Here is a 21,241-nt window from a genome sequence, read left to right on the forward strand (position 1 = left end):
AAAAAAACATTAAAAAAAATGAAGAAAAAAAAATGGTGAATTACCACACCTTTTTTTTAAATTATCATTTATAGGCCAACAACAGAACACTTCAAGAAAAGATACTCCTGGTGAACAGTCTGGTGGAGGCCTTTGGGAATGCCTGCACTGTTATAAATGACAACTCCAGCAGGTTTGGCAAGTATTTGGAAATGAAGTTCACTTGCGGAGGGACAGTGGTTGGAGCCCAGATCTCCGAATACCTCCTAGAGAAATCCAGAGTCAACCATCAGGCTTTGTAAGTAAACACTTTAGGTAAACATACCGTGTACAGGTATATGACATTTACAGTCACACAAAGTGACACAGATTGTACTGCAATATTAGGCAGTGGAGTTAATTTCCCTAGCCCTTGGAAAATACAGAAGGGATCATTTCAAGCGCTTTCTCCATTGATCTCTTTATTGGTGCAACCAGCTGTATACATATGAAGCAGTGATTGTATAGCCTGTCAGCACTATTGCTTGGTCTTTACAGTCTCTGACATTTAGTTCTAACAGTGATTTGTGCAATATTTGCTTTCCTGACTCCCCTGATAACTGGAGGCAAGACATGCGGGCTGGTCTTTTTTTTTCATGAGTCCTGTCAGTGAGATTTCAGGCTGGATTTCTCAAAGCTAGCCAAAGGGAATGTTCACCCGACGATAAGTTGATTGTAATGAGCTGTTTACTATGTCTAGCCATTGGCCACATATTGATGATACAATAATTTACTTGGAAAAGTCGATATCCTCAGATATTAAAATTGAACGCACACAAAATCACCAGGATTCAGCTTCCTGTTTTTTGTCAGTTGTTACTTAAATAAGAGTCTACACCACATTACATTGTTTTATTTTATCTTCTTTTATTTTTATTTTTGAGTTTGGCCAATTTGTCACTGTACCAAATGCAATAAAAACATCAAAGAAGGAATACTCCATACACTTCAGATATGCATGTGGGGTATTTAAAACACAAATTGTGTTTTCATTAACCTGTTTATAAACTATTAAAAAGTAATGTACTAAAAAATACAACCCATGTAACTGATATGATCAACTTGAGGTAGCAATACGTCATTACGTGTGTGTGTGTGTGGGTGGGTGTGTATGTGTGTGTGTGGTGGGGGGATCTGAGTGGGCAAGGCTCTGAACTTTACCTAAAAATGGTAAACAAGTCATTATGTAAACAATACTATTGAGAAGGTCATGAGAAGACATTGCACATGTAAACAGTTCAAATTTTAGAGATTTCCAGTAGAGAAAGTTGTGGTTCTGTGGATCCACGGTAGGTGAGGCAGTATATAAAGATTAGAGCGGGGGTTTGGGTAGTTTTCTGGGAAGGTAGCAGATGAGAAAAATTGTGATTTTCACGGTTTTCCCCACATATCTGAACACTTAAGTACCATACCCTTTGAATAATCTTTTGAAGCAGTATGTATTCAGATGACCCCCTTAATTTTTGAGGTCTGTTATTCTAGATGTATTTCTAATTCAACAGGATTTATGTGTTTAAAGTAAAAAGCAAACCCTCCCTTTATTGCGCAGGCATCGGGTTACTCACAGCTTTAGAAACATGTGCACTGCCACAGAGCTGTTCTTCAGTGCAAACAGTTCAGATGGCATTGGAAACAAATCCTCTGACAGGTCTAAGGGTTTAATTACGAGCAGATATAACTAATACAGTAACAATACCAACGAGACTCCGAAGTGCTTTGTAACAGCTGCTAAAATTAAACACTGACAACGTTGTTATCTTCGATTGTGAATGAGAACGCCCCAGAGGTCTGCTCGTCATAAAAATCCTGAAGTTTCTGCATTTATTTAAAAATAATTATGCAAGACTGAATTCATCTACATTTAACTGAAGTTGAAGATAGGAATACTGATGTTAACATCTCTTTCTTTTTAGGTACTATTGGGCTCTATTCACAAAACTTTAATTTGTGTTTTGTGCTGAATAGCATTGTTCCTGGTAGTTTCTTGCTAATTTTATATAATTTAAATACTTGTTGTATAGTACTGGTCTGGTATTTCTATTTACTTTGTCATCACCTGGTGGATAAAAAGCGTGATTGCATGGAATTTTATTGACAATTTCAAAGCTTCTCGTGAAAAGAATGTGTCCAGATGAATGAATGAATGAATTAATTCATGTTTTTGCTTGACAGAGGGGAGAGGAACTTTCATATTTTCTATTATGTCTATGCTGGCCTGGCAGAGAGGAAGAAACTAGCACACTATAAGTTATCAGATAACACAATTCCAAGGTATTATTACACAATGTATTTATTGATTTATGTATTTATATTTGTATTTATAGCACACCAAACTTGGATGTTCATTTGTCCTTTCTTTTTTTCCCAGGTATCTTCAAAATGAGCATATTAAATTGGTCCCAGACATCATAAACAACTCATTCTACAAGGAGCAGTTTGAGTCAGTTGAACAATGCTTCAAAGTTATAGGTTTTACCCTTGAGGTGGGTTCAGACATTGAAAAATCATTACTGCAGAGTTTCAATTTGCCAGAAAGGTATCTGAGTAAAAGCACTCCCAGTCTCTCTTGATAGTAACCAGCCTAGTTAGCCTGGCAACCTCTGCTCAAACGCCACCTTATGCCTTCTCAGCATGTGAGAAATAACGTATCATGGTGCCGCATTGAAAAGTTATGATAGTATACAGTACCTTACATATATTGCACACACTTTGCAGAAATAAATCATTTTTAAATGTACATAGAACATTGTACGTGTGGCTACAAGTAAAACACACAGCCTACCTGCTAATTGTGTTTTCTGTTCGTGTGAGTCAGACTTTCTTTTCTTTGCAGAAAGCAATTAAAGACTTCACATTCAGAACTGTAATCATTGTTTACCACAACTTCCATATACCTGCTGTGTCTAGTCTTTCTTATGGTACTGTAATTAAAAACCTCCAGAATATTGGGGTCTTTAAATTATTATTAGGAATGCATTACTGTAACCCCCAATTTGCTACCCAAAGTCTGAAATGGCTGACATTATCTTTGCCTGGTTAATCTTAAGATTAGCTGGGTAAGTCTAGCATTGTTTTTAAAATCCAAATACACGTTTAACAAGACCTGTGCTAAGATGCAAAGGAAAAAGTTGACTGCCGGTAGCTATTTTTACTCACTTTTAGTCTCAAACTGCCAAATAACAATCGGTGTAAAAATGTGTAGAATTGTTTAAAAGGCATGAAAAATATTCACATGAGAAGAATTGTGGTGCACACAAGAGTTGAATACACTGTTGAATACCTGTTCTCACTATTGAATACCAGTTACCATAATAGTGTGGTATGCAAGAGGTCTCTGTTGCAGAAGAGGTTTGTGTTATACACAGGATGGGAGTTATACTCTGAAAATTATGGCAATGCTATTAAATTGTTAAATAGTATTTTAACTTCTGTTTTTTTTTTTTTACATATTTGTAGGAACTGGGGAGTGTTTACAGTGTACTGGCAGCCATTTTAAATGCCAGTAACATTGACTTTACATCAGTTGCCTCGGAGCACCAGACCGACAAAAGCAATATTTCAAACCTCGACGTGCTGGAGAGCGGTGAGCTATTTGTATCCTATAATTCGAATGTAAAATTATTCCATAGCAAATCTGTTTGGATGACCTCTAAATGGATTGAGTTTTTGTTGTGGAAAGAAATATGCATAACCTTTTCATGGCATTTTAGTTTGTCTTCAGATCAGACATGATCAGACTTGTAAACGTGACTTTTTTTTTTTCTTGTGTCTGACATAAAGGCAAATTAGCCTTTTTCCTGAATTCTCATAAACATTTATTTTTCTAGTAGTAATAGTATTTTAAATCCATGTTAGTCTCATTTATTTTTTTCTGTATTCTACATATCTTATAATTTACAGATTAGTTGTGCTATTACATGATGTATGTAATCAGTGCAAACACATACAGAGGGTCCTCATTATCAAGCAATATTGGTGCAGAATCAAGGCAGTTATTGTGTTCACCATATAGAGTGGTGAAAAAAAACAGTTTGTCATCATTGTAGTAGTCAACCAGTTAAGGTACCAGTTTTTTCTCCAAAACAGAAAGTAAAGCTCCCATTTTTAGGTTATTTGAGCATCAGATTCAGATTCCAGTGGAATAGTTGTTATTTATAAGGTGGTCTACTTAAATTCATTGTGATCTGTGACTGTTGTTTTCATTTCAAAGTTTAATTAGAAAAAATGATAAAGGACAGCAAATTCCAACTGAATGGCACAGGAGTAACACCTGAATATCTTATGCACTTCCTTCTGAAGTACAGTAGAAGCCTGTTACTTCGACCCCCTTTAATCCAAATTGCCTTATTAATCGCACTGCAAGCGTGTCCCAAACAAATTCAAACTGGCTGACAAACGAAAAAGGACAGGACTTACTCTAGCTGAAAAACTGAAAATTATTGAACGGTTGGAAAAGGGTGAACGTGCCCTTCAACTTGCTAAAGAGTATGGTGTGGAAAAGTCAACAATTACTGACAAAAACTGGAGGCTGTGTGGTCCAGTGGTTAAAGAAAAGGGCTTGTAACCAGGAGGTCCCCGGTTCAAATCCCACCTCAGCCAATGACTCATTGTGTGACCCTGAGCAAGTCACTTAACCACCTTGTGCTCCGTCTTTCGGGTGAGACGTAGTTGCAAGTGACTCTGCAGCTGATGCATAGTTCACATACCTTAGTCTCTGTAAGTCGCCTTGGATAAAGGCGTCTGCTAAATAAACAAATAATAACTGCTAAACAAAAACTGTAGAAATTCTCAAGTACCATGGAATCAAGCACTGCCACAGCACTGCGAAGAACTATGCAACTCTGTCAAGACGAGAAAAGCTTGTACATGTGGTTCGTGCAAGAAAGAGAAAAGGGCTCGGTACTTCAAGAGAAAGCATTGTTCTTCCATCGTCGACTGCATCCAGAGGACAACAGTTTTAAAGCTAGTGATGGATGGCTGTACAGATTGTTATTTTTTTTAAAAGACAAGGCATCAGGCAACTTTGCTTAGCAGGTGAAAAACAGAGTAACACTAAGGAAACACAGTGTTTGGGGCTATGAGAAGAATGATAATGTTTAAATAAACCTTTAGACTACAATAGATGCACATGTATTGCTGTTTTTTTTCTAAACGCATTCATTCACACAAACTATTTCTATGTACCCCAAGCTGTCCAGAAGACAGGGCTTCTACTGAAATTCATTTTGAATTCAGCCCTGTAAATTCATGTGTCTTTGTAACAAATGATGTTGATCATATGTATAAGGCATGCATTCATGCATGAATGAACATTTCTCATAATCCGCTGGTGATCGAGTAAGAGGGAATGAGTAAGTGAAGACAAAACTGAGTTCATTAGGAACGTATGGAGAGGAAAGGGGAGCCGAAATGATTTTAAATTATGATGAATTAACAGGGCTGAACTCAAAATGAATTGCTTCAGAACTCAGAGAAAGTGTATAAGATATTCATGTGTTATTCCTGTGGTATTCAGCCGGAATTCATTATGAATTTGAGGCCATTATTTTACCAAAAATGAATGAGAATAAGGAGAAAACATTATTAAAATGATTATTCAGGCGTTATTTCTATGCATTTGTCACACAGCTGGCTGAGTGGTGCCGTCAGATCCAGGAAATGAATAACACACACAGGACAGATGAGATGAAATGATGAAGGCGTTTGCTTGCGCCGGTTTATTATAAATAAAAAGGTTTTAACAAAACAAAACACAGGACATGGCACTTACGCCAAAATAAATAGACAAACAAAACGAACAGACACTGACACACAGGGACGAACACTAAACAAACACGTGCCACGTAGCAATTGTTTACTATTAATTTATCTCCTCACTCTCTCCCGTTCCTTCACCCTGAACACACAACCCAGAGTGAGTAAAACGTGCATCTATATATACTGTTGTGCTGGGATTCAATTACTAATTAATTATTCACTTGAATCCCAGCACGTGAATTAATTATGTGCAACCTCGTGCTCACATATTATATACTTTAAATGCACGTGAAGTGAAGTGCAATCCTATGCCTAAATACAATTATACATTTTAAATAACTCGTGCTGCACACACCCATTTATATCCCGTGCAGCCATATCTATACACCAACATTTACACACTACACGCAACATACAATACAGAAATTCACACAGGGGCGGAGCACATTGCCACAGCATTCCAAAGGATAAAATCTCCTGTTACTAAAACGACAATTCAGGGGAAATAATTATAAGGGTCACCTGTTCTAGAACTATTCAGAATGTTCTATGCATGGAATACACAGGATAGGATGAACTAGAATTCTGAGAAACCCGTAATGGGGATTGTTTGATTTCTCATGCATGATTTATAATGCTCTTTATATAGATCTGACACATAGCTGTTTTATGTCTGTATGACACCTTGCTGGTTATTAAAACTAACTCTGTGGGCTGCTTTCTGTCTTAAAGCTTCCTCTTTGCTTTGTATCCGGGCGGATGAGCTGCAGGAAGCCCTCACCTCTCACTGCGTGGTGACTCGCGGAGAGACAATCGTTCGCTCCAATACTGTAGAGAAGGCAGGTGAAGTACGAGATGCCATGGCCAAGGCTTTATACGGACGTCTTTTTAGCTGGATAGTCAACCGCATCAACTCATTACTCAAACCTGACACTCTGCTGAGGTGAGAACAGACAGCAAACTGTGCCATTAACTTTCAGTTAGTTATTTATTAAGTTATTGTTTTGATTATTTGGTGAATTACTTAATTTTATTCCTGTATATTTTACCAATCCCATAAAAAAAAAAAAAAAAAAAAAAAAAAAAACACAAGTGTGTTACTAATGGTGCTGCAGCATAATTATAAGTGCCCCATTTTGAAGCAGGTGCAAAGACATGAAAAAAAGGAATTCAATTATTTTGGTATAAAACGATCAAAGGTCAACTTATTTATTGAGGTTTGGTACTGTATGTGGCTCAAAATCTTTTAAATGTTGTATTTTTACAGTGAAGAAGACAAGGGGTTGAATATTGGACTTCTTGATATATTTGGCTTTGAGAACTTCAAGAGAAACTCGTTTGAGCAGCTCTGCATTAACATTGCTAATGAACAGATCCAGTTCTACTTCAATCAGCACATATTTGCCTGGGAGCAGGTATGGCAGTGAACAGCAGGGCACATTCACTGATAACTACAGGGAGCATTTACATTTAATATAGCATCAAAGTGTCTTTTTCTATCTGATGTATAAATGGGTAACCTGTTAAAATAACATTTATCATATAATGAAGACCTGCAGGAAAGGTACGTCAGTGTCAGCAGTTTTTAAAAGGAAGTTGATAGAAGTTGATTTGGATATGTCTTTTCTTAGCAAGTTCCTGAGCAATAAAACAATAGGGGCCTATTCTAAAAATGTAATGGCATGGTAAAACCTTCTTATCATCATGTTAACAGATTTTCAAAATGTAACTGCATGGTAAAACCTTCTTATCATCATGTTAACAGATTCTCAAAATGTAACGGCATGGTAAAACCTTCTTAACATGTTAACAGATTTTGTATCAATGGATTATTACAAAGCTCCCTGGCTGTGACTATGAAGTGAGGTTTGCTGATTTTGGTTCTTTGTCTGTACCTTTCAGAATGAGTACCTGAATGAAGAAGTTGATGTTCGTTTGATTGAGTATGAGGACAACAGGCCTCTTCTGGACATGTTTCTACAGAAGCCAATGGGCTTGCTTTCATTGCTGGACGAGGAGAGTCGATTCCCACAAGCTACTGACCAGACTCTTGTTGGCAAGTAACTTTCATGTCATGCAAAATGTTTAACTTATACTCAGTTTTATAAAACTTCTGAAAACCTACCCAAACATGTCAGTTGAAGTTTTGAGTTTGATCATGCAATAGGAAACATGAAACATGAAACCTACTCTGTGTGTGTGTGTGTGTGTGTGTGTGCGCGCGCTAGATAACATTGAAGGTATGTGAGAAATCAAAGAATCCTAAACCTAGTTTTACTTGTAACTATAACCTTAACAAAGTCCTACATTATTTCACTATATATATGGTTCTTCAGAGAATGCAAATGTTTTCTGCAGAAGAAAGATTTGCATAAGTTAAATGTGCAATAATGCATTCATGTCATGACTCTATCATCATGAAACAGAATGCGCAATTTACATATTTTCAATTTAGAGCTCTCAACACATTATTGGTTGTGTACATTAAAAATTCAGCATGCACAATGGTATAACCCAATCCACTGACAATGAGGTGAATTTGCTGTCAAATTGTACTGTTTTTATGCTTTTCAAATGGAGACCTTGATTTGATCCTCAGTCACTAACCCTTCTATACTTTAAGAGCTAATATCAATTTACCATCTGCGATGTTGTTCTTGTTTATTCTAGACTTTCGTACCTTATCTACAAGAGTTTTCTTGCTGTGCTTGTGTTTTCTGTGTTCTTCGTATACCTTGGAGACCAGCTGTACCTCATTCACCTGCTGGCTGGGGTTTCACACTGTGCTACTTCATATTTAAAACTGGACCTCTAGATATAGGACTGAATACAAATGGGTTGTGGATTGATTATTGGTTATTTGAAACACACATTATATTAATTGACAGACAGCCTTTTAATATACTTCAATTACCACACACAATAATTTGACTTAACTTGCTTACCAGTCTTACTTTAAAAGACAGATCTGGTATGTATCCATCTAAAACACTAATTTGTAAACATACAGTATAATACATAATGTATCAATCTTCACTATCATTAACTTCAAATATACCTTTTCTTTTTTTATTATTTTAACCTGTCAGTTTACAGCATGAGTTAAGGAACTGCATGCTGTATATAAATGCACAGGGAGATGGTCTTCCTTCAGTAGTTTGGTTGTATTAAGGATTATTTTCTTTTTCTTTTTTTTTTATAGAAAAGTTTGAAGTTAACCTTAAAGCAAAGAACTTTTGGAGGCCTAAGAGGGTCGAGTTAAGCTTTGGAATTCATCATTATGCAGGAAAGGTACATGCTTGTTTCAGATATTATAAGATATTGGTAGCAGCAGTTTCATCACCAGGCTGAGTGTTTGATTGTTGTGTTGAATGTCACAGGTTCTTTACAATGCCAGTGGCTTTCTAGCAAAGAACAGAGATACCCTGCCTGCCGATATTATCCTTCTGCTGAGGTCTTCAGAAAACGACTTGATCCGAAAGCTTGTGACGAATCCACTCACTAAGACAGGTAACAAGAACTAAAAAGCATCTGTGTGCTGTGTATACAATGCAGAAGTCTTGAGTAGGGGGTTTCTGATGATTCTGTTTAATACCATGAACAGTTATCAGGGTCCGTTCAATTGATCAAGATAGTGGTGGATGCAAATGCCATTTGGATAATTAAAATTGGCCACTTTGTGTACCAAGGTTAAGAAAACCAACGCCTCTGTGTACGCCTCTGTTTTGCCTTTTAAAATATGTGAAACATTTGATTTTAGTCATTTAAATGGCTGATGTATCTGCTGTTTTGTATATTATTTGGATACATATCATGTTATGGATAGGCTACTTTTGTAATGTTTTAACTGGCATCTACCTGTTATTTAAAATGTGTCTTTAACTATGTTGTTATGATAACCTAATCTAATTTTGTTAACCGCATAAAATTAAGGGCAGCAGTGTGGAGTAGTGGTTAGGGCTCTGGACTCTTGACCAGAGGGTTGTGGGTTCAATCCCCAGTGGGGGACACTGCTGTTGTACCCTTGAGCAAGGTACTTTACCTAGATTGCTCCAGTAAAAACCCAACTGTATAAATGGGTAATTGTATGTAAAAATAATGTGATATCTGTATAATGTGAAATCTTGTAACAATTGTAAGTCGCCCTGGATAAGGGCGTCTGCTAAGAAATAAATAATAATAATAATAAAATGTAATGTATCAAATTACATAAATACAGCTTGAGTTTTGATTTTTTCAAAACAAAAATGTATCTGGTTCTTATTGGGGGACAAAGTGAATGTCTGAAAAGATGGATTAGCAGTTATCTCCTGGAAGTTCCAGGAATGTTAACAATCAATTTTAAAGCCGCAATTAAGGAAAATCTCACTTTTCGCAGTGCGGCCTTCTGTAATAAGATGTCCGCCTTATTTTGCGAATGGCTTGCAAGCGTTCCGTGAGTACATATCGATGCCAAGAACAAATAAATCTAAATCAAATCAAGTAGTTCATAATCACTGTTTTGCATTTACTAAAACTTGAAGAAAAAAAAAAAAGATGTAATCCCTAAAGTATAATAGCCTCACCTGACAGCATGGAATAAAATACATTCTAATGACTAATTTCTGCCCCATGGCATTACCATGCAAAGTCAATCCTACATAATTCATAAAGATGAATCAGCTAATAGCAGTGATAATAATAATAATAATAATAATAATAATAATAATAATAATAATAATAATAATAATAATAATAATAATGATGATGTTGATCCAATCCAAATCAGATATCAGAATCTCATGTTTTTAATATTGACACATCTTACTTGTAACAATTCCTTTTCATTTTTTATTACTTCAAAATCACATTGAGTACTGTATGACATGATTTGCTTATGAACCAATGCTTGTGAACAATTCTAGTTTTTAGATCCCTTTATGGCTGTCTTTACTTGCTCTGTCTTTTGTATTGTTCTCCTCAGATAATAATGGCTGTGTGGCTCATCTTCATACATTATCATATTTCTTTCCTTCTTAATGGACCCCAGTACAGTACAATACAGCTATGGCCAAAAGCTTTGCATCACCCGATACAATTAATAATTTTGCTTCATAAAGTTGAATGAAACCTGCAGAATAATGTTACGTTAACATATTGAATTACACATACAGCTTTGTAGTTTTCCATATACTTAACAAAAAAATGAATGTGACAAGAAACACTGTATTACTATTGTGGCTTCCGGTAGACTTCTGTGATATGATTTTGTAGTTTCTTTGATCACATGATGTTAAATAAAATATCTAAATTATGTTCATATAGTTGTTTTTTTATTGTCTCAATCCTGTGTTGCAGAGTGTATGGCGTCTTTTGAGAAGCCTCAGCTCTTTTTTTTTTTTATAGACTATAGCGCTCCTCATTTTTTTGCCTTATTCCCACTACTGGGATAGACCTCAGATTGTAAGTTATCATTACCAAAAGTTTGTCAGCCATTGTCAATGATTAAAAGCTGTAGATTAGTTCTCGTACAGCTCTAACTACTAACTGCGATTTAAAAGAACAAATCACTCGCATCCCTACATGATAGCTGTGCTTCATTTTGTGTTCACTTATTTTAGGTTGTTTTTATGTATCTCATATTTTAGATTTACATCTAGACCTTGCTAAGAAGTAATCACAGTGCTTTGTTTCCCTGGTTAAATATTATAAATTAATGAATACAGTACTAAAAGAAAGGGAAACCGATGAAAGTCTGCTTCATACACCCAGGATTCACTGCTGACTGTGCCTTACTTCATTGATTTCATGTTCATTGAACCTGTCCTGGTTTTCCAGTTGTTTAGCTGAAATCCACACGTTGCCTGTAGATTGATCTAACATATTGTCTTGTCTGTTTTTGCCACTTGTAAGGTAACCTGGCCCACACAAAGGGTAAAGTGGTATCAACCAATCAAACCCACACATCTCCACGCTCCCCGAATAGTACCAAGGTACCTCATTCATAGTCATTTTGATAATATACAGTATGAACCTCTCTTGTGTGTGTTCTGTGTCACTATAAGTAACTTCAAATATCCTTCCTGTTTCTTCCTTTCCTGCATTCTTTTTATAAAGATGGACATGCTTGTGTTGTTCAGTTCATTATCTTTCTCTGAGGTAATGCACTCCCCCCCCCCCCACCCCCAATACAGTAGTTTATGTACAAGCTAGTAGTTCATGTACAAGCTTTTGCTGCCCCCAAAAGAGTACATTAGGCTTTAACTAGATTTGTGCTTCCCTTTGCAATTGTTTTTTCTTTCTTCTTTTTTTATGAAGCATTTGTTTGCAAATAAATGCAAATCAACAAATACTGTATTTAATTAGCAGGTCACTGTGTGCATTTTATAGTTTCTGAGACGCATTGACTATTTGTGTATTGTATCTGTCCAGGGTGACAGTGCAGAGGCAACACATCCCAGAGAGACAACCAACATGAGAACTCAAACGGTGGCATCGTATTTCCGTGTAAGATGATTAGTGGCTTAATTACTCTCATTATGCATCGTTGTCTCTGTTACTGACCTTCCTTCAATCTTGTGTAACCTACAGTAATAACACTTCACAAAATAATTGACGGGTATATAGATATCGTATATATCTGAATATAAAATAAAAATGTCAAGCCCAGCCTTAACATTGGAATGCATAAAATGTATTTGCAATGTTATGCATTAGTAGTTCTGTGTAAGATTGTCTTTTTGTACAGATTTTGGGTAGGCAAGAGGAACGTCAAGTGAACACAATTGCATAGAGGGTTGTTGTCCACAATAATGGCTATGTGGTGAGTTATCTGTTATCAGTGAATTTTCTAGGCCTGTTATACCTCTGTTTTTCAGTATTCTCTCATGGACCTCTTGTCTAAGATGGTGGCTGGTCAGCCTCATTTTGTCCGGTGCATTAAACCCAACAATGACCGGCAGGCTAGCAAGTTTGACCGAGAGAAGGTGCTGGTTCAGCTTCGGTACACTGGGGTTCTGGAAACAGCAAAAATTCGCAGGCAGGGCTTTTCTCATCGTATCCTCTTTGCAAACTTCATTAAAAGGTGAGCAACGAGTGCATGGTTTAAGTATCCAGAAACTGAATGGAGACAACAAAGTTAGTGTTAAACACTTTTTTCTGTGTATGGAGCCATATTAGTTGACCTTAACAGTCTATGTTTGAATAGTTTATGAAAAACAAGATATCTGCTAATCCATTAAAGTCACTTCAGTGGGATTTTTGTTTGTAAAAAAGAGCAGGGAAGTAAATATTTTAATGATTTAAATGGCAAAAGATATGTGTATCCATCACTATTTTATAAAATTTGAATAGGGAGCATGATCTACACTCACAAACAATTATGTAGTGAATGTCTATTAGTTTTCTCTTTTCAAAATGCTCATAAAGGACTTCACATTCATTAAATCAGCTTTAGGACCTTTTAAATTACATTGAAATTGCTTTTGAAGTATGTTATTAGAGACCAGACAAAAAGCTAAGAAAAACAATAGCTTTTCTTTCAACAACAACAACAACACAATTGGTTTAAGTGCTGAATTTAATGTGTGTTTCATCTCACAATGCTCTTTTTCAATCCACTAGGATGCCAGTTTAAGTGAACATTTTCACCTGTGAATGTTTCCTTTTCCAGATACTCTGTGCTGGCCTTCCGGTCCAATGAAGATCCTCCAGTAAGCCCTGAAACATGTGCTGCCATTCTGGAAAAAGCCAAACTTGACAACTGGGTTTTAGGAAAAACTAAAGTAAGATCCTTTGTTTCAGATGAATTAATTACTGTGAATCGAATTAACTAAATACTGTATTGTTTTCCTATTAAATTTAAATTAATTATCATTTCTCAACATATTTATTCTCATTCATTTCATTGCTCATGTTATTAGGAAACTGTGTTGAAACTCCTTAGTATTCGCTACTCAAATGTAGTAATTCATTATTTTTATACTAATATACTGTAAAGGTGTTGCTCATTGGCCCACTGCATTCGCCCTCTATCCTAATCACATGTACAGTAGTGTGCACATTTATTAGAACACCCCATTGCTTCTGTAGTTTTGATTTGTTGTACATTTGAACTGAAACCATTGTCACTGAAAATCTTTGTAAATTGTCAAAATAGGCAAATTAGTGATTGTCTAATTTAACTGATGACTTTAATAGGCCACTCGTTAACTTAATTTGAGTAAGAGAAAATGAACACCACAAATGATAAAATGCATGAGACTTTTTAGAAGTTGTTTAAGATGCCTAAATAAAGCACAAAGTGGTCTAACATTTTCACACATGGGTGCTTATTGTTGCTATATCACTGATTTAAGGACCGAAAATTGAAATTCTTAGACCCTAAGGTTTCCATGCAGGTAGATATATAAAGGATATAAATGATACATCTTAAGGTGTTCTAATACATGTGCACACTACTGTAAATTATAGAGTTATGGGAGGTTTAGACTAGGAGATACACTGCCGTTTGACTGTAGACAATAACATTGTAATTCTAAGAATGTATTTCACAAGAAAGAATTCAGGTCATAATGTTTGTCTGATTTTATCATTTTCTTTGTGCAGTCGAATACCCTATGGTTGTGTGTTTTTGAATGTACAGTTATATATTCATGTACATGAAGGAATACATTTATTGAGTTGTAAATGGCAACATAGGGATTTGTGTGAAAAACCCTCTTGAGATGTGAAAATCTTTTACTGGGGTCCTCACTATTTTAACAATGTTTTAAAGAAGTGTTGCTATTCTTTTTATAGCATTTTAATGGTTTTGAGCATCTGTTTAGTTTTTTGTTTTGTTTTGTTTTTTCACTCTTCTGCATTGCTGCTTTCCACAATTATCTTCACTTCAGAGATTTCAGCTCAGACACGACCTGAATACAAATGTATATTCACTCATTAGCCAACTGTTCTTGAAAAATATAATGTGGCTCATGAAAAAAAAACAGTTCTGTACCATTGGCACGCTACTTCTACTGTACATGCTATTATGATACTTCTGTTTGCTAGTTATCTTGAATACATTTTTATCACTTATTATTAGCTTTGAACTGCTGCGACAGCCAGCGTTTAAGTCATTACAGGAAGCAGACTTTGAGAACCAACATCTCTTTAACAAGGTGTATTCTATGATTCTCTTCATAAAATTCCTTTATGGGTATATGCAGTAAAAATATACAGTTTCACTGTCACTATTTAACCTCAGGCAATATCAATGTCACACTTTTTGAAAAAAAAAAAAAAAACAGGTATATTTATGTTTTGAAAATAATTGGGGGGAAAAAAATAGATTATTTATTTATTTTTAATTAAAATGTTGTTGACACTTCCGATCAGCTGTTCCTGAAATACTACCATGTTGAGCATTTGAACCTGATGATGAAGGAGATGATTGACAGAATAGTCCTTGTCCAGGCCTGTGTGCGAGGGTGGCTCGGAGCCAAAAGATACCGGAAAATGCAGGAGAAGAGAGAGCAAAGTGCTGTAGTTCTCCAATCAGGTAATTAACCATCGAATATAGGTCCTATCCATTGTGCAACAAGCTGATGTCGTAACAGGATAATACTGAAGTGTGTTTTTGGGGGGCGGGTGGGGGGGGGGGGGCAGAAATAACATGCTACAGACAAGGAGCATCAAAAAACAATCCATTGCTTTTTTGGCCAGACCTAAAGCCCATCATAGTGCTCAAACTAATGATACAATAAAACAAAGCAGAAAATGGGTCTTAATTTGGCATGGATCATCCCTCCCAAATTACTAACAATGGACAGCTTCACTCCCTCTGCTGACTGGCATATTTCAGCACCAAACAGGCAGGGCAACAAGTCCAATCTCCTCTTGTTTCAATAGAAAACTGGAGAAACATATTTTATTATGCCAGAGATGTGCATGCCAGGCTGCAGAGTAGACCTGTTGTGAGGACAGGGTTTGTTACACTGCAGGCCCTTGCTTGGTAGCTGCTGCCGTGTAGAATTCAAACTTTTGGGGGCTTCAGTACCCCTATACTCTGCTGATTAATGTGATGGGATCTTTTACTTACATTAATACAAAATGTAGTTAATCTTAACATTGAATGGAGAGCTATTCTTGGTTATGAAAGAACCACAATGAATGGGGAACAGTTATTTAATCAAGAGTCATGGTACTCCAGGATGCTGTGATGTGCTGAGGTATCACCACAACTGGCTGAGATAGACAGCAAGGCAGCCCCTGGTGGAATTCGCCTAACCCTCATGGTTATACATTGGCACAGCACACTGGAGTACCATAGTTTGATTATCAGCCTGCTGTAATCATCATATGATTATAGCTGGTCTTTTTTCAAAGAACGTATGTCTGAGCTGTGATTGTGCATGAAAGAAAGACAAGTACAAACAGAAGTAAGAGGCAAGGCAAATGGTTTAAGATTGAACAGTCTCAACAGGAACCCCGAAAAACTAAATAACATGGCATAGAAAATTAGGTTTTGAAATAGAGGAACACTGGAACAGATGTGAGAAGATACTGGAACATTTATATGTGTTAAACTAGAGTATTGTTAGTCCCTTGTTAAATAAATTTGCAATCTGTGTTTGTTCAGCTGGATAATGATTCTGCAGGCATGAATACTGTCCCTGAGCAAAATGTTCAGGTTGTAGTGGTCAGAATACTGGTTCCTTTTCCTTAATTAGTTTAACCTTAGTAGCAGCTAGGGTGACTTGAAGTATTCTCAAAATTCGATTTGTATTTTGTTAGTGTCTGTATCCAAAAATCTGAATCATGTTAATGCCTTCTTTTTATTTCAGTGCTTTATAAACCTTCTCTATTACATTCAGAGACAATAATGTTTTTTTTTTCCTCCATAGCTTACAGGGGTCACAAAGTCCGGAAAGACCACACCAATAATAGAAGTAAAGTAAAGACTGAGAGCTTTATCATCCAACTTCAAGCTGGTAAGAAAGTTTCATGCATTATTTAGTTGTGTCATTGGGTTTTAAGTAATATAATTCTGTTTCTAACAGAATTACTGTATAACACAAAAGATATGGACAAGACCTCATCAAACCACTAGTCTAGTGCTGCTAATAATTTATCAATGGGGAAATTAATGTTGTACAACTATACCACTTGATTTGAAAAATAATGTATAGATACTCTACAAAGCAGCTTTGTAATGTCTTGACATTAGCTTTTTAAATGGTTTCCTTGTCAGTTTGCCGAGGATACCTTGCAAGAAAGCAGTACAAGGAAGTAGTCGATGAGAAAAATAAAGCTGCTACAAAAATCCAAGCTCGCTACAGAGGACACAAGGACAGAAAGAGCTTAAAAAGAAAAAGGTCTGTTTTGCTATATTTATATACAATATAAATATATGTACTAAATGTGAGCATGCATGTGAATGGACGTTTTACCTGGAAAAATATCTTGGTGTCCCTAAATAGATCATTTTATGAGCAATCAGTCTCACAAGTTCAATGGTACTCTAATATGATCCATTTACTACCAATGCTGAATGACTGGGTGGAGCATTTGTTCTCTGTTTTACCCAAATAACAATCTTCCTGAGTGGTGACTGCCAAGATTGGTACAATATTTAATGTACAGTTGTCCTTAGCAGTGGTAGTAATTGGATCATATTTGGGGTACCACTGCACGTGTGGGACAGACTGTTCATTAAAAAAAAAAAAATCTGATTATCTATTCAGAGGTACCAAGATATTTAGTAAGTGAAGGAAAAAATGGGCAGTAACCCTCCCCCAGTATTGCCATAAATCATTGGCTGGTTCCATAATTTCTCAATTTGTGTCAGTATTGTATATATTTAAATCTATTTGTATTAATTCTAGTTGATAACATAGGATTTTATATCAGCCTTAACTGCACCTCTCTATAGAACATTACCAAAACTGTACAAAGTCAAAGGTGTTTGATTTTTTCATGTTTGTTTAGGGAAGCTATAATGAAGGAAAAGGAAGCGGAGGAGACGAAGTCTATTCAAGAACAGCCCAGTGTAGAAAAAGCTCAAGAGGGTGAAGATGGGTCTATAAATGATGGCACAGAGAGTGGTGGCCAGCAGCAAGATGACAAGGATGACACTAAAGCAGCTATTGTTTTGCAGAGCAACTACAGGGGGTACAGGGAGAGGAAACGGATGAAAGAAAGACGCCAAAATGCAGATGTTGTTTGTACAGACCTACCACCTCCTGTGGCAATGGAAGAGGCTGAACAGAATGAAACCCAGGAGCCAGAAAGTAACACTGTGGACACAGAGGGGGAGGAGGCCAGAGCAGCAACCGTCATTCAGAGCAACTTCCGGGGGCATCGGGAGAGACGTAAGCTTGAGGAAGAGGGGAAGATCCCAGTCAGGGCAAAAAAGGCGACAAACGTTGAGCAGAAACAGCAAACACCCAGAGGCTCTGTTAAATCCAACGCTGAATCGATGCAACAGCAGGCCGAAAAGACTGAAGGAGATGAGGGGGAGGAAGCCAAAGCTGCCGTTGTTATCCAGAGTAACTTTCGGGGGCACAAAGAAAGAAGGAGGCTCCAGCAAGAGGGCAAAATACCAAACAAGAGAAAGGAAGAGGTCAAAGGGGAGTCTGTGGAGGAGGCTCAGACAGTGACTGAAGAGTTTCCAGAGCCCCCTTCGGATGAAGCTGGGGCTGATGAAGAGAAAGCAGCGACGGTCATCCAGAGTAATTTCAGAGGGCACCGAGACAGGAAGAGGTTGAAGGAGGAAAGGGATTTGCATGGTAGAAAGGAAGCTGTGGGGCAGGTCAATCCAGAAGAAGAGCCTCCTAAAATGCCCAGCATCCCCGAAACGGAAAACCCTAATGATCAGCAAGAGGAAGAAGCAGCTGCTGTGAAAATCCAGAGCAACTTCCGAGGCTACAAAGACAGGAAAAATCTCAAAGAGGCATCGGAAAGAGAGAGGCTGGAACTGGAGACTTTTTCTAAACAGGTACAAACCCTTTGTTTCAGCAAGGTTATCCCTACAATAAGACTAGGTCTTTGCTGGTATAAGAATGAGGAAAATCAACAGAAAGCCATTTTGTAGAAGTGAGTTCTAACGTTGGTATCAAAAGTGGCTGCAGAGTTTCAGCGGTTTGTTGTATACAGTATTACAGGAGGCCTGTCACCATGACTGTGATTAGAAACATTTAGTCAGAAAAACTGACTAAATGGGGGTGAGATGTCCAGCAGATATGCACGACCTTGTTACTGAGCAATATTATTTATTATTATTATTATTATTTATTTCTTAGCAGATGCCCTTATCCAGGGCGACTTACAGTTGTTACAAGATAACACATTATTTTTTATATACAAATACCCATTTATACAGTTGGGTTTTTACTGGAGCAATCTAGGTAAAGTACCTTGCTCAAGGGTACAGCAGCAGTGTCCCCCACCAGGGATTGAACCCATGACCCCCCCGGTCAAGAGTCCAGAGCCCTAACCACTACTCCACACTGCTGCCCCAATAGGATCATAAGAAAACTGACAGCAGCTAGTGTAAGGAAACACACCATGTTAGATTCTCTCTCAGCCTAACACAGATTTTGTTATAACCACCTAATATGAAAATGTATTTTCTACAATATTGCCAAAAGCTTGATGAGTTAAATAGCTCACTGACGCTCCAGAGGAACCATCATTTTGCTCTAGGCTTTTTGTTTTAATTACAGAATGAAGTCTATTAAGTATGTTACCAGGCAGTCGATTGTCAACGGCTGCATGTTCCCAATAAAACAGCAGCCCGCTGTGTTGGAACTTTGTTTGTTTTTTGCAGGTTGCACAAGTTAATAACTGGCAGCTTTGTGCTTTCAAAGCAGGCAAAGCCAGCAGTTGCAGTAGTTTTCAGTTTGCTTCTTTGTTAATTTCACTTTGTACTTTATGTTAATTAAAAAGATTTCAACTCTAAAGCATTGCTGTGAATGCATGTATAGTCTTTCAGAATGAATATACACTTTCATCTGTTTATCATTATTATTAGGTTTGAGAAAGTTGCAGAGTTTCTATGTAATAGATCTACACAATAGATGTACTGTTTTTTCTAGTCATTGGTCTATAAAGAGTCTGTTAAAACTAAAATCTGCAGTTCATTGTAGATTCAGAGAAGGTGTAGAAGCCAATAGGACAGCAAGAGCCAGTGAAGGTAACCGGGCTGTTGAAGAACATCACTATTCATTTCAAGCATGTACTCAGAATTAAGCCTAGGAAGAAGTGGAATATCTTGTCTGACTGTTCATTGGTACTCGCCACCAATCCTTAGGAATCATAAAACAATGTAACCATATACTGTACATGTTCCAATCTTTTTATAGATTACCAAGTTATCGCAAAACTACCTGACACTGCAGAAAAAACTGAATGACATCATCTTGGCCCGTCAACAAAGGCCCTTAGACCACAGCATGTATGTCAAAGAACCACAGATGAATGGCTACTCTCCTTCAGAAAATCAACAAGGTATTTAATAGTGAATGTTTTGTAGCGAGCAGTGTTGTGTGATACACTGATGAGGTGAAAAGCTCTAAAACCACAAATGCAGACGAGTCCGGCTCTTTTGCATTGTGTTTAAGACGCTCGTTTGCAGTGCATGGGGTCGTCTGTTCACGCCCCGCCTCCACCCTGTTGCACTTTCAAGATCAGTGATCAATCCCTAAAATTGACATTTGGGTATAAAAGTACAAATGCCTGAAAAAATGATTGTCCAAAAACGATTAAGCAATTGGAGCATAATCTTTTGCATAATACTTTGGCATTGATGAAAGAGAGCTAGGCTATTATTGATTCCATTGAAAGCATCATGCAATCACAGACTATAACCAGTATTTGTCTTAATTGTCAGGTGCGGTCTGATTTCTGTTTTCAAAACGTAATGATAGTAGTTCAGAATGCTGCTTGATGCATGATGTTTATTGACCAAGGTCTCATCTTGAATGTAGCTGAGACACATTTTCAGCAGCATTTATGGATTTCAACCGTCTTGTAAATGTGAAGTCTTTATTATCTAGTCTATTAGTTCTTTAAAGAAATTGTCAATAGTCTGTTGGTGCAACCTTGTCCTCAAAGTTATTTCTGTTTTGAACCTGTTCGTGTTTGTGTAGAGAACACCACAAGCTTTTCACCAATAAACCACCTTAGAGTTCCTTTATTCCACAAGGACAAGGTGATACTATATCTTGCTGTCAACTTCACTTTGTCTGTCTAAAGTGGTATTGAATTTCTATCTTTGCCGATCAATCATGAAACCGACTTTTTTTCTCCCACCTGTCTGCAGACAAGGATGAAGCAATCCTTCACAAGCTCAACACAGAAAAGAGCCTTTGCCTTTCATTAAAAATAAACAAAGCACATTTACAAATCAACCCATCTTATCCCTTATCCAGGCTAGCCAGGAAGAACAGTTTGCCAAGCCAGAGATGTTTAAAGAGGTTGAGTCTCTGCTCATTGTAGGGTCTAT

The 21,241-nt window shown here is 37.0% G+C and overlaps 1 protein-coding gene across 6 annotated transcripts in view; it reads left to right on the forward strand.

Annotated features, from left to right (window-relative positions):
* Nucleotides 1–21,241, forward strand: part of LOC117399743 (myosin-IIIa-like) — a 102,669-nt gene that overhangs the window by 67,266 nt on the left and 14,162 nt on the right. For 4 of the 6 annotated variants that reach the window (XM_059023192.1, XM_059023191.1, XM_059023194.1 and 1 more), the window contains 19 exons: nt 75–277; nt 2,191–2,289; nt 2,387–2,501; nt 3,475–3,601; nt 6,508–6,718; nt 7,043–7,190; nt 7,678–7,831; nt 8,978–9,066; nt 9,156–9,285; nt 11,668–11,747; nt 11,872–11,913; nt 12,187–12,261; nt 12,633–12,838; nt 13,427–13,538; nt 15,133–15,295; nt 16,641–16,727; nt 16,988–17,111; nt 17,725–18,733; nt 20,100–20,244. In XM_059023192.1, coding sequence (XP_058879175.1) covers nt 75–277; nt 2,191–2,289; nt 2,387–2,501; nt 3,475–3,601; nt 6,508–6,718; nt 7,043–7,190; nt 7,678–7,831; nt 8,978–9,066; nt 9,156–9,285; nt 11,668–11,747; nt 11,872–11,913; nt 12,187–12,261; nt 12,633–12,838; nt 13,427–13,538; nt 15,133–15,295; nt 16,641–16,727; nt 16,988–17,111; nt 17,725–18,733; nt 20,100–20,244 — 3,319 coding nt within the window. The remainder of the gene's footprint in view (nt 1–74; nt 278–2,190; nt 2,290–2,386; nt 2,502–3,474; nt 3,602–6,507; nt 6,719–7,042; nt 7,191–7,677; nt 7,832–8,977; nt 9,067–9,155; nt 9,286–11,667; nt 11,748–11,871; nt 11,914–12,186; nt 12,262–12,632; nt 12,839–13,426; nt 13,539–15,132; nt 15,296–16,640; nt 16,728–16,987; nt 17,112–17,724; nt 18,734–20,099; nt 20,245–21,241) is intronic. The other 2 variants (XM_033999110.3, XM_059023196.1) reach the window with 1 other exon arrangement.

The sequence above is a fragment of the Acipenser ruthenus genome, chromosome 4 (assembly GCF_902713425.1).
Source record: "Acipenser ruthenus chromosome 4, fAciRut3.2 maternal haplotype, whole genome shotgun sequence".
NCBI lineage: Eukaryota > Metazoa > Chordata > Actinopteri > Acipenseriformes > Acipenseridae > Acipenser > Acipenser ruthenus.